This window comes from Epinephelus moara, chromosome 13 (assembly GCF_006386435.1).
Source record: "Epinephelus moara isolate mb chromosome 13, YSFRI_EMoa_1.0, whole genome shotgun sequence".
In the NCBI taxonomy this organism is placed as follows: domain Eukaryota; kingdom Metazoa; phylum Chordata; class Actinopteri; order Perciformes; family Serranidae; genus Epinephelus; species Epinephelus moara.
Window position 1 is genome coordinate 25,610,059 of NC_065518.1, and position 14,471 is coordinate 25,624,529.

At 40.6% G+C, this 14,471-nt stretch overlaps 1 protein-coding gene across 2 annotated transcripts in view; it reads right to left on the bottom strand.

Annotated features, from left to right (window-relative positions):
• gucy2cb (guanylate cyclase 2Cb) overlaps nt 1-8,714 on the bottom strand; it is a 25,835-nt gene extending 17,121 nt beyond the window's left edge. For both annotated transcript variants that reach the window (XM_050059240.1, XM_050059239.1), the window contains exons 1-7: nt 8,239-8,714; nt 4,429-4,541; nt 2,853-2,920; nt 2,469-2,684; nt 2,121-2,233; nt 1,777-1,879; nt 1,318-1,432 (exon numbers count right to left, since the gene is read on the bottom strand). In XM_050059240.1, the coding sequence (XP_049915197.1) occupies nt 1,318-1,432; nt 1,777-1,879; nt 2,121-2,233; nt 2,469-2,684; nt 2,853-2,920; nt 4,429-4,541; nt 8,239-8,452 (942 nt within the window). In that variant the 5' untranslated portion in view covers nt 8,453-8,714. The remainder of the gene's footprint in view (nt 1-1,317; nt 1,433-1,776; nt 1,880-2,120; nt 2,234-2,468; nt 2,685-2,852; nt 2,921-4,428; nt 4,542-8,238) is intronic.
• Between the last annotated feature and the right edge of the window lie 5,757 nt (nt 8,715-14,471).

The window sequence follows — 14,471 nt, forward strand, 5'->3', positions numbered from 1 at the left end:
ATTACGTCACATTCAGAGGCAGCCCGTAACTTTACAGGAACCTTCCTCGTACTCCGCTCTCTCAGTGGAGACACGGCGGTTGAGAGGGCCGAACGAGAGGACGTTCCTGTAGTAGTTCCTGCCCTCCAAATAGTACCAGGAACTTCTTCAGTGGAAACGGGCCTAATGCTTTATGCAAAATATGTGATGATTTGATTTTTGTCTCATGCACCATCGCGCTGGGGACACTATGGCAAGCATAAACCTATTATAATAGAGAAGAGTGCTGTTCTTGGAAACCAAGCTGGCTGCAGCTAAGGAGGAACGTATTGAAGTACTAGTTTCAGATCCTGATGGCCAAAACAGCAACAGCGCTACGTCTCATGTTTGGGTCTACAGCAGTTGATAACATTCCCTTGGAATCGAAAATGAATTGGCGGTGTTGGTCTGGTGATGTCAGGCTAAATAACTACTGGAAGTAAGTGAGAAGACATGTTTATCTGTAATGTGTGAGAACTGGTCCTTTAACTAGACAAGCCAGCTCTCATCTAATGATGCACATACAACAGATCTTTTAGAACGGGGATACTCAAATTCCTTTGTCCAGGGGCCACTTATGGAAATTGACAGGTGGACAGGAGCCAATTGAAAAAGCCAGGTGTACAGCTCAGGTGTATGCAAGGGTGTTTCTTGGATTTTAGGACATTCAGGGGTCAGCCCGGACCTCTTTCAGGGGCCATGGGGGACCCTCCCCTAGCACTTTTTGATAAACAAGCTCTAATTTGATGCTTTTTATGCACCTCATTTTACATTAAAAGTGAAAAAAACCCATTATGAAATAACTTATTTTCACTGTAAATTAGTAAATAGGTGAGGGCCACCCTGCACCCTGTTGCAGGCCAGATTTGGCCGCAAGTTAAGTATCACTGTTTTAGAAGAGGAGCCTGTCTGGAGTCAGTAGTTGGCTGACTGCAGTTAATGTCAGCTGATCTTTAAGGGAATACTTTTACTACTACTATTCACTTTTTTGCTGAGAGTACCGATGAGATGCAACCATGGCAACCCCACCGTGACAACAAGAGACCAGGAAGTCACCCAGCAGGTCCTACACAAAGCCCCTGTAAAACCACATCTTGTTTGTTTTTATACTATTTTTCCACTTTTTTTTTGAACAATTAAACTACATGATGTGATTATCAGCTGTACTGGTAGTGCCACAACCAAAATTAGTAATTAGCAATTCATAATTAGCAATGAAATTATATTTTGCAGACTGTCCAGCTATTCCTTTAAACAGCAGTAGTCAAAAGGAGTAATATGGAAGTCCTGTGTCCTCACCATGTTGTTGTCTTTCAGGTTGTTGTTGATGATGTAGCTTCTGTTGTTGGGCATAGTCAGCACCAACACGTTCCTCATGAACGGCATTGATGATGTGTTGGTGTAGTACTGATCACTGTGGAGGGGAGGCAACCATTTATCCATTACTGTGTATTTCAATGATTTCTTTACTTTCAGCTAAATGTTTCAACTGTGTATTCATTAGCTTACTTGTACCAAATGATTTTAACTGCGTATTTTCATGCACTTTGTCACAAACTTATGGTGTCTTTCCACATATTCCCTGTTAATAGAAGTAGGCTACTCCTTGAAATACAAGTAAGGCTGGTTGGGAATCACTGCTGTGTACAATGTCAAAAAGAAGGATGTAGGAATACAAAAAAGCCATTATGAACATTAATTAACTAGACAGTACAATAAGTGCAAGCGTGTCATAAAAAGAGAATAAAGAGCACTGACTTGTACAGATCAATAAGGATAAAGAGAATATCACTGCTGTCTGCCTCTGGGCTACCATTTTTCACCTCCATCACATCCATTGGGGTTCCACACATGATGAACACTGCAAACAGAGAGGCTGTATGTAACACCACATACCAACAGTGTAATGCATTTTTAGTGTAGTAGCCTCGAGCAGGGTCAAACCCCCTTTTAACCTCGATTTGCATTTAAATTTCCGATTCAACCTTGAAACTAAAGTTAATACCAAAACCCAAAGTGCCCTTTTTATAGCTGCGTCAGCATGTATTAAAAAACTATGGCATGTGAGATTTGTGTTGAATGTTTTTAAAGAAAAGACTTACAGTTGCTCGTCCTGTTGGATAATGTCAGTTCTCTTATCAGGTCTGCTGGTCTGCGCAGCACTGTTCTGCTAATATTTAGGGGGAACTTGCCTGCATCAAGTGCATGAATATACCTGTGGAAGAACATCACTCCAAGTAAAATCCAAGTAAAGAAAGCAGCAGATGTATGAAGCCGAAAGAACAGGCAGCCATATCATTGTTTTGACCTTAACGCACAAGCAGTACCTATCTGTCCTCACACTGCTGGTAACAAACACAGCAAAATGTAGGTTCAAGCAGCAGATCTACACACCTCGACACTCTCCAACCTCCTGTGTGCTCTTTAAAGACATCTCATAGGCGACTCACCAAAAACAATCCTCCATGTTAATCTGCTTCTTGTAAACATAAGCTGTCTTCCACTCAGGTTTGATGTTGTTGTTGTCCCTCCAGAAGTGAATGAAAAAGTCAGAAATCTTGCGTGCCGGTGGCAGCAGGCGCTGCAGGTTGATCGTGTAGTCGCAGGAGAGACCAAAGCTTCCAGCCGAGATGATGGGCGTACCGAGCTTCAGGCCTTTGTCCGCACTGACGGAGAGAAGAGGAGTGGAAAGAGAGAGGGAGAGACAGAAAATGATGATATGTACATGGTGGAAAAAAACAATAAGGGGGATAGTAATGTAAAGAGATAGTAAACAGATTTTCAAACTTATCTGCACTAATGTGGATGTGACCTTGGAAAAAAAATGCACTTACTCAGACATTTGGTAAGTAGCTAAGGTGCATGTGGGCCCAAGCAGAGCACATCCCAGGGATTCTGACTGCTGCAAGAAAATACAAATGAGTGCAAGTTAATTGTTTGTCAGCTCTGTTTGTTTCATATGTGTATGCACAGAGTTGACATACTTGCCTTTAAGTATGTTTGATAGCCACCCCTGTGAACCCTGAATTTCTCTGTAGTGTTGCTTGTAGACATATTCACAAATTAACTTTGTGTCCACAAGATGCAACTAAAGCCCGATGCACACATACACAGGTATTTCTGAAAACAGGGTTTTCCCTCCTTCGTCCTCAAAAATATTTCGTCCACACAAGCACTGTTACAAATAAAAATCCCAGTTCACATGAAAATGCATAACACAATTAAGGTCCTGTGAAGAGTATGTGTGATATTCTGTCAGTTTATGCTCATGTGTTTGTGTCCACTTCCTGTTTTATTTTGAGATGTGATCTCGTTGTGTTTAGTGTTTCTTTTACACACAGAGTTTTCCCGCCTTTGTTAATTATCTCGTGTTTCACCTGTGTCTTCTTTCACTCACCTGTGTGTAGTTAGTCATCAAGCCAACTGTGGTGTAAGACAAATTTCTGTGCAAGCAGACAATAAAGTATATCGTCTCATATCGTATCGTATCGTATCGTATCGTATCGTATCGTATCGTATCGTATCGTATCGTCATTGTCACCCTGGTGTGATCAAGCCTTTTCCTCATGTTGATTTCTTGGTCTTTGACTCAGCTTGGATTTATGGACTTTTTGTGTGATTTCCCTCTGTGGACTTTTCAGCCTCTACTGACTGTCGTAATGTGTTTGACCCCTGACCTCCTGAGTAAAGATCTGGATTTAATAAACTGTTCTTGGTGTTTTGTGTTTTCCTCCGCAATTGAGTCCCAGTTTTGTACTAGACTGTTACAGTTTGTCAAATCAAAAGGTGGTGTAACTCTAAAGCTAGCCAAAAAAAAATGATGATGATGATGATGATGATGATGGCCAATGAGATGCCTGATTAAAAGCCATTACAAAAAAGGCCGCCTGGAGCAGGGACCTCCATAGCATATCCTGAAGCCTTTGTTCCTCAGTATAGTGGAAGAGTGGCTGTACATTTACGTGTAAACATAAAAAAAAGTTCTGTTAGCAAAGTTAGAGGCAGCACTATTTTGGTCACACACAAAATGATGCTTCACTTGTGACGCATCACAAGGGCGATAACACTCTGACGTTTTTAGCCAGAAACTCTTTTCCCTGTCTACATATCAACACTGAAAACAGAGTCTCTGAAATAGTCACCCTGGAAGGAGGTTTTTTTTGTTTGTTTGTTTCAATAACCTAAAACAGGACAAAAGGCCAAAACGCATAGAAAAGGCTATATATTATAAATATCCATGTGTTTGTGTGGACAAGGCCTAAGTGAGAGCAGACCTGAAACAAAAAGTGACAACAATTACTACCCTGTAGAATCCCTCTACAAACTGAGCATACGGGCAAGTTTATTTGTACATGTTATAAAGTGAGTATACCATGAGTTGACGGTGGATGTAAAACAGCAGCTACTCACCATCAGGTTCTTTATCTCCTCCACTCCCTCACATGCGCTGCTCTGGCAACCTTTATGTCGATAATAGGTCGTGTTTAACCCGCCATAGTTCGCAGTGAGATTAAACTTCACATCTTTGATTTACATAAAGAATGAAAGGCAGAGAAACAATGCATTAATTTAAAAAATAATAATTTAAAGCAACTTTATTCTAACTTTGATATTCTGTTCAGTAAATCTCTTCCCTACACACAAATAATCATAGCTTAGTAACCACAAATAGACACAGCAGGTCTGTCTAGCTTTGGATGATGATGATCTGCGTGATGACACTTCGTGGATGGAGCTGTCGTAAGCACAATAATCTGTACATAAACAGTTTTTCCAAAACCAAAACTGCAAGGGCAAACATGTAATTAATAGATTAAACAGTTAAATTAAACAGATCTGACTGCTCTAACACAAGCTGCAGACGTTAGCATGTCCGGCTAACTAGCTTACTGCTACAGTAGTGGCCTAACCCAGAGTTTCATCCAAGGCCAGCAGCAGTTAATTCTACATTATTTTGTGGGGTTAAACATTACATTTAAGAAGCCCATTCATGACTAACACAACCTCTGTATAGCATTTTCCAACAGTGCTCCAGTGTTTGGTTTGTCCACTCTGGGCCACTGTAGAAACAACATGGCGGACTCCGTGGGAGAGGACTCGCTCCTTTAGTAGGTAAATGGTTTATAAATGTAACAAAAGCACAATTCTTAGTTTCAGGTGAATATACACTAATGTAAACAGTTACAAATAACATATTTCCTTTTCTGCCAATATATTCAACACATTCTCACTCCAACTTCATCACATATCGACGTTTGGTGCTGGACTTTCCCCATCCACACATGACGTGCAAGGTACCCTGGGCTGTTTCTTCAAAAACAATAGCATGTGGTTGGGTTAAGGCAACAAAAGCACGCCATTGGGTTTAGGGGAAAAAAAACAGGGTTTGGCTTTAGAATCTTACGGTAAGCAAACACCGGACTCCCGGATGAAAGTCAGTGGTTCACCTACTGTGCGCCATTAAACAGTAACAGCAACCAGATGCATATCATGCCAAAAACAGCTTTTTTCGTCAGTGTCTGACCAAGTCGCAGTTTTCAACGACTCTGGAGTGAGACAGGGTTGATATATCCACCTAAATCCTACACGCTGGACCTTAAAGCTATAGTGACTTCTACAGGTCCGTAAATGTCCATTTCACCCAAGACACTACTAGAGGAGATGACACAATGCTGATTAAGCCGATCGGCTCCTCTAACATCTTGCGGTATTTTTCAATATTTATCATTTTTAGTTTGCGTGTCGACCGGCGACATTCCTGCGCTGGCGCACAGGAAATGCTTCCTTTCACAACAAGAAGGGAGGGGGAGGAAGAGTGGAGAGTGTCATAGCAAGAGGTAGAGCACAGGTAGAAAGAGAAAGCAACATGGTGGAGAAGCGGCCGAGACACGGTTCAGAAGTGGATCCTACCACGAAGAAAAAGCCTGGACGTTCGGCTGAAGGTCTATTAGCAAAGAAGGAAAGTGACCGACGGAGAAGGCAAACAAGGATTTGTACTGGCGTTGCTTTTCCTCGGTGGAGAGCCCTGAAGGAAGAAATTGGGCTGAGGGTAGACATAGATGTTGCCTTGCTGCTGTTGGATAAGTAAGTGACTTGGTTTATAATTATATTATGAGTAGTATGTGTTGCTGTTACATGTACTGGACCTAATACTTTATTTTCTTGGAAATGGTGCTATGAACGTAATGTAATGTTAGCAGCCTGGTGTTTGCCACGCTGTGTAGCATTGTGTACATGGTGTGAAGCGAGTGTTACTCTGTGTAAACTGTGTGTGGTTAGTCTTACTCTGTGTACACGGTGTGTGGCGAGTGTTACTCTGTGTACACGGTGTGTGGCGAGTGTTACTCTGTGTACATGGAAGTGCCGCCGGCATATTAGTTGTAATAACGCATTATCCGCTGGGAGGCGACAGAAGTTAAGCACTGTAGCTTTAATCCTCATCCTAAAACCTGTTTTAAAATATGAATAGTAAAGCATAAATCTATCTGCTTGCTGTATGTAAGCTAAGCAGCTAAACAGGGTTATGTTAGAATAAAAAACAATTTGATCTTATATTTTTCCCTATCACACTTACAATACTAGGACCAACTAGCTTTAACTGCAACACAAGTGCAATGTAATTTCTTCATTTTGCTGTTATCTACATCAATATCTGATGAGGATGAAGCTTTAGCCTAAGTCTAATCATGATATAATGTGGCCATCATACTGGGTTCTCCTTTTTAATGAAAGTCATCTTGAAACATTAAGAGGTCAGTCAAAGATCAGGTTGACCTGACAGATAAAAGAGCTTAATAAGCCAGCTAGCTCCAGCTGATAAAATATGCTAACAACTGTCATTTCAGAAGGCAAAAGCCCCGCTTAGAAATGAAGAGATGCTTTTGTCTGCCTGTGTTTAAAATTTAGATTTTTTTTTCTGACCCCTGGTTATGGCCTTGCTGAAATCAATTCAAAATGTATTTAATTTTCATTACATATGAGTTGTTTTTTTTGGTAACTGATTAATGGCAAATTGGCTTGGAATAATGCTCAATATCACATCAAACATCATATCATTACTATAAAAGCTCTGGAGAGCTCCTTCAGCGATAGACTGATTCACCCAAAGTGTGTGAAGGAACGCTATCGCAGGTCCTTCCTGCCTGCTGCTGTCAGGCTTCACAACCAGCACTGCTCACAGTAAACTGCACGGACTCTTATAAACACCACTATGAGCATTGCTGTCCCCCATGTTGTTGTTTATTTGCACATTCAATATTCACTTTGCACTAAATATGTTCACTTTAACCCATTGCTCACTTTTTATCCACTGCTCATTATTATTGTTATTATTTATTGCTGTTTTCTGTATTTTTGTACTTTTTTGCATGCCTAGTGTTTTTAAGTTTTTTTAAATATTGCAGCTTTGGGGGCGTCGGTGGCTTAGTGGTAGAGCAGGCACCCCATGTACAAGGCTGTTGCCGCAGCAGCCCGGGTTCAAATCCAGCCTGTGGCCCCTTGCTGCATGTCATCCCCTCTCTCACTCCCCCCTTCATGCTTACTTGTCCTGTCCATCAAAGGCAAAATGGCCCAAAAAATATCTTAAAAAAAAAAAAAAATTGACATCTTTAATCTGACTGCTGTAACACTGGAATTTCTCAATTATGGGATTAATAAAGGTGTATCTTATCTTATCTCTTATCTTATCTTATGTATTTGAGATGGGAAATAATTGCAAAAGAAAAGTTATTAACCAAATTATCACAAACCCACAACAAATGCGGGTTAGCACTTAGCAGGCCATGTCTAAGTGAGTGAAAACATGATAAATGTTATCATTATCAGACCACAGATTAAGCTAAACTAGCATAAAACATTAAGTAATCATTACGGATGATTAATTTCTTTTGCGTCACAGTATGATGAAACATATCTAATAATTTATTACACTGACTAAGTCGAATATCTTATCTATTATCAGTCGCCTAATAGTTTTGAGTGTCCCCTGTTATAACTTGTCTAGTATAGTCTGGTGTGGTGGGCATTAAGAGAGGAAACATTGGTTCAGATGGAAGCCAAGAAAATAAAACTTAAATAGAATAATATAATACTAATATTTTCTGCTAATTTCTGTTCTAATGAATGGTGTCCCATTTTTTTACTGTTGAATCTAATACAATATTGAGTCCATAAAGTAACATCATTCTGTGTACACATGCAGACGTCTTTATATTCCATTACCTTGGGCAGCATTAATGTTTGTATCCGTCTCTAAGGCCTTCAGTATTTCTCCTCGCACAAACTTCAGACTCCAGGGAGACACTTCATCATACAGCAGGATCACACTGATTGTGCTCCCTTCCAGACAGTTTCTGCTGCCCCGACACGGAGCAGCAAGAATCCCCACCACACACAAACCCAGCCACCACCACCCTTTTCCCATTTTCCTCTCCATTTTTGAGCTATTAAACAGAGTCCATGACCTAGTAAAGACTTCCAGTGTTTTTCTCTCTCCGCTCCTGTTCCAGAGTCCAGTGCATGCAATAAAGTCCAAGAACTTCCTTTTGAATTTTGTGGCAAATTCCAGAGATTAAATTTTGACTGATCCACAACGAAGAGTTTATTTTACAAGAGCAATATCCAGTTCCCACGTCTTTGACTGTTTTCTCCTCTGAGCTGTGTTTGGCGTTTCTCACATTCACACTCCCTCTGTTTCCCTAAGTGGCTGCTCACCTGTCCTTCTCACATCAATTTGTTAATATACAACCTTTAAAGACACATGGGCGGGCCATATAACCTTCTCACTGTTATTGTGCCAAGGTCTGCATGAATTACAAGCTTCAAACACAGGGAGCACAGATTGTAGCTGGTTGTGAGCTTGTTGGTAACATACAATTTAAAGGGGGAAAAAAAAGGACAGGTAAAGATTAAACCACTGGATAACTGATGACAGTGTAATGTGAAACACACTGCACTGACCTTCAGCAGCAGAGTAAAGGTGAGGTCTTGCACACATGTCACCTCTGGGAGACCTGAAACTCACATTGGCAGCAACACATGAAGGTCACAAACTGCTGAGCTTGTTGGGTGTGAGCTAGCAGAGCGCACCTGAACACACCAGGAGTCATTCAAGATAATTAGGGGAGTCATGTTGTTCCTTGGTGAGCAAAAGGAGTTCACAACAGTGTGTTATGTTCCCGGGGTCAATATCCAGTCAGTATGACACATTAAAGCTGGGGTAGGCAGTTTAATTTTGGCTACATTGGGAAGAAATCCCATATTACCTTTCATCAAGTCAAGTAGTCTGAAAGAGCACTAGACTTTTTCACCTCCTCTTGGCTCTGTCTCAGGCTTTAGAAAATCTAGGCCACAATGAGAGACTTTAGCCAATCATAGGTCATTTCAGAGAGAGGGAGTTCCTATTGGCTGTTCTACAAATGCAGATGTACATGCACAACCCTTGGTAAACAGCCTGAGTCAATGGCGAAGAATCCTGCAGAGAAAGTTGCTATTCTAGTGTCGGCAACAACTGTCTACACGGCAAAGACGATCTTATCAAAAAGAGAGTCTGACACTAAATGAAAAAATGACACGTGTCAGTATTGGCGAGGATTTTCAGAAACGGACAGAACATGTTGCTAATAGTTTAGCCTTCTGCTAACTGGAGCTACAGCCTCATAGCTAAGGGTTTCAAGTTTACGTAGCTAGCATTAGCGAGAGTCTTGAATCATGTGGAATGTGTCCTCCGCCTCACTCCCCGCCACTACAGACCACATCCTAGGGAGGAAAGCAGGCAGCAGCTCCACAGACGGACCCCAGTCAGCGACTACAACAACCCAAATTGAGCCAGCACAAACCCCAGAACCAAGGCACTGGACAGCTCTAACTCCTCGTCGGATCAGAAAAATTTGCTGTTGCTGTTACATAGGTTAGACCTGGTGGGGAAAACCGCTGACCACCAGCCCACTGTGACACCCAGCATGGGGTTTGTGCTGGCCGAATTCAAGCCACTATAGCTGCCTGCTCACCTTCTGGGGAAGCAGTCCACAGCAGTGGGGAGGGAGGTGGAGGTCTCTGTGGGGTGGTGAGTTAACCAATTCTCATTTGTGGTCTGATAAACAGAGAGAGAGATGCTCTTTAAAACCCTCGAATTTGTGGGCAAGACAGTTTCTTTTACCCTTGATTGATGCCTCCACAATGGGTGAGCAGATTTTTCCCTATTCAAACAGCACATTAAAAACATTAACCTAACTTCATGCTTTTGGAATCTGGACTGAGAAGCTAGCCCTTACCTTTCTCTTACAATGTTAGTTTCTATCAAGAGACGTAGGACCCTAGGAGCATGGAACCTGGACCAGGACTTAAATGAGAAGATCTGTATCAATTTAATCTCGGTGCATTCCGCACTTATCTTAATAAACATAAACACTGCAATGTAAGCTTAAAATGATCTTTAATTTTTGTAATTTAAAGGTCTAGTGTGTAGGATTATGCGACATCCAGCAGCGAGGGCGCAGAATTCGAATTTCTCTTGTGTGCCAAGAACGACAGTGGCCAACACAAATGGCCTACCTAGAGCCAGTGTTTGATTTGTCTGTTCTGGGTTACTGTAAAACAACATGGCTGACTCTATGGAAGAGGACCTGGTTCCTATTTACATATAGACGGCTCATTGTAAGGTAATGAAAGCACGATTCCTACTTTCAGGTGATTATAAACTAATGAAAACATTTCTGACAGCTGACACCCTTAAATCCTACAGACTGGACCTTTAAGATGAAGTCTGTGTATATTACAACAAATACTTCAAAATCTGACAGATGATATACAGCATGTGTGTGTGTGTGTGTGTGTGTCTTCACTATATTATGTGTCAGAGACAGGCAGACAGCAAACACAGACACACAGCTCGTAAATGTCTGAATGGCGGCTATGGAAAGGAAACCAAGGAGAGAAAAGAGAAGAGCAAAGGTTGGTCGGGCCATAAAATTCATTGCAGATAACACGCTATAAACCCCCCCACACACACTTCTGTGATTCAGTTCAGAGGCTTTTTGTGGTGTTTATCTGCACCGCATATGTACATACACACCCTGTAATACAGTCACCGGGAGAGACTGAGTGAAGTAAATTAATCCTGCAAACTGAGTGTCCTCACTCAGTTAGTACAATCTCTTCATCTTAATTCATCTGTAAATGTTCAGGTTACACACAGGCAGTTAACTCTGGTGTCTGAGCAGTGCTTTGACCCTATTGCATCAACATGTAGGACACACACACACACACACACACACACACACACACACACACACACACACACACACACACGTAATTTATTGACAGGAATTCATTATCAGTTCATTACTTGGAACAATCACCCTACGGTGGATATCTCATCTTCCCTCTATGTGTGTGTGTGTGTGTTTGTGTTTGTCTCTCTTTCACACATGCAAACACACACACACACACACACACACACACACACACACACACACACACATACAAATGTTGACATACACTGTCAGTTAAAACTATCAGTGGGATGACCAGATTTCGCTCACTTCCTCCACAGTACAAATGTTACTCATCTATCAATGTGATGCAGAAGGAACCAACTCGGTGAACGTGGCAATAACAAGTTATAAATGTGTGTGTCTGTGTGTGTGTCTGTGTCTGTGTGTCTGTGCATGCTTCATATTCAGGATGTCTGGATTTTGATTGTGATTGATGCTTTGCGATGGAAAATAATGAACAAAATAAAAACAAATTCATAAGAATGTGCTGCTTAGGTACTACACACGATCATACACTTTATTCATATGATTATCCATTGGTGTTGCTCCTTACTGTTGTATTATTATTATTATTATTATTGTCATCATTATTAACCCATTATTAGCAAAGAAAATGTTTTGATTAGGATACTTTATTATGTGTTATTTTTTCTGTCCATTCCAATGGACAGAGAATCTTAACGCAGAAATCACCTAATAGTAAAAATGACAATAAATGGTTTGAATAGACCTTTTTTCAACAAAAAAAACATTAATTTATTTCTTTTTCATGAACGGTTAACTTATATCAATGAATAAAGTGATGCTTTAAAACACACTGCATATATATTTTGTATTGCATTCGTCATCTTGACTCAAAATATCCTTAATTTCTGAAATATCTCCAGAAACCAGTTTGCTGAAATTCTCCTGAGTTAAATATTCAGAGAACATAATCAATAGGATGTATCATAAGCTGATTGTATCATTAGTAAATCAAGTTTAATTCATTTTTCCCTTTTTAAAACAGGATTTTCCACTATCCATTTTCTGGTGACGTTCACATCCTCCGTCCATTCCAATGGAGTAAAAGCTATAAATCTTTAATTTAATTTAATTTTTTTTTTAATTTTTTGATGTATATAAGTGATATAACATCTAAGGTTTACTCTAAACACATTATAAACAGAAATGATTTACTTTAACAATAGGATAAATAGACTGAGACTGGGTTTCCTCCTTGCTTCACAGTTGGCCATGCTTGTTGAAAAAGGGGGCGGGGCTTTACTGCGGTCCACTGTGGATGATGTGGAACATTATGATGGGCTTATAGACATCCCACCTAGACATCCTAGAAAAGTTATGTCCATGTTTCTTCTGTTTCTGGGCTGGTAATGGGTTGGGTTAAGGTTAACTGAATGATTGTGGCTGTTGTTGTTTGTTTGTTGTAAAATGTTTTAAAATGTATGAAAAAATTGGAACTGTAGGAGGTGGAGAAACAACATGTTGGAATCGCTGATTTTTACCACATGGGCTGAGCTGCATGTTGATCAGAAGTCATGTCTGAGGTGATTCGTCACACACTGACCGTCAGATTTTGTCTCAGCACGCTCTCTGATCACACTGATTGGCCCAGAGAGGGTGTTGTATCTTAAATTAAAAATTCCACGCTTCTATAACTGCTGTTTGATGAGAAAATTCCGATGACGTTTGATTATTTTATCATCATTGTCAGTTTTATTGATTTCCCTTCACACCTGAAACATGCTCAGCTCCAGGGCATGCCAGACTTTTTCTTCTTGTAAAGATTTCAAGCATATTCTATTTATTCTTTTCCCCCTGGTATATCTAATGGGCTGATTCAATTTTCAGTCATTTAGTGGCTTATAGTTCACTGTTTTTGGATTCTATCTGTGTCTATAAGCATGTGAATGTCTGTGTCAGAGCTTGAACATGACACATTGAACCAATCTTTTAAAGAACTTGCTCCAACTTCAGATTCTATTAAAGCAAACTCAGACCATTCATGTGTGTGTTCTGTCCGCTGGATAACTGAGGCTGGGATAACATGAAAAACGTAACTTACGCGTGGTGTTTCCTGGTGTTTTACTTGTCTGACGCTACAGATAAAATTGGAAAATACCTATCACTCTCTCACCCCTTTGTATTTCTCACAGAAAACATAGTCTCACAAAGAAAACTAAAGATGGAGGTTCTTTTTTATGAAATATTGTACAACACATGTGGTCTTACAAATACCACACTCCACCCGTTTCCTACCCAGAAGGACCCAAACACAGATGAAGCAGGCAGATAGGATATTATAAGTGATTTAATAAAGGTATATACAGTATAGTCTTACAGGGAGGTAGAGGCAGCCAGGCAGGGAGGGATGGAGGTATAGATGGAAGTAAGTAGACAGGCAGGTCCAGGCACTAGTGCTGCTGGTTGTAAAGCAAAGTCATGAAGGAGCAACTTAGAACAGGGTCTGGCAGAGAGTGAATGAAACTGGGTCGGTTATGAACTGAGAAGCCGATGAGGGAATGAGGTGCAGGTGAGGGTTTGGGTGGGGAAGACCAGGCAACTGCAGAGTGGAAAGAGCCGTGAAGATGGGTCAAGTGATAGGTAAAGGAGGGAGGACATCTGGTGGATGTATTGAAAAAGGCAGTGAAGTGGTCTAAGAAATAAGGACTGACGCTGGAGAGGAGGGACAGAGAGTGTGACAGCTTTATACATTACAGACAGCTGGTGGTCAGAGTGATGGGCTTAATAAAAACTGTAAACTACTCTTTAGTTTTCTTGTGATTATGCATTGCAATGAATGTACTCTAACATCTATATAGTCTCCACTGGTCAGCAGTAGAATATAACTAAGGAGGCTACATTTACTCAAACTTTACTTGTATTGCTCTTTTTTGCTCCTTTATACTTCTTCTCTGCTACATTTGTGGCAGAGCTACAGCAGTTTAATTTATATCAAGGGCAGTGGTGAAGGAAGTATTTGGATCATTTATCTTTTAAGTAAAAGCAGCAATACCACACTGTGAAAACACTCTACTGTGAGTGGAAATACTTCACTGAAAATGTTTCTTAAAAGGACAGTTCAGCCCAAATCAAAAATACATATTTTTCCTCTTACCTGTAGTGCTGTTTCTCAATCTAGATTGTTTTGGTGTGAGTTGCTGAGTGTTGGAGATATTG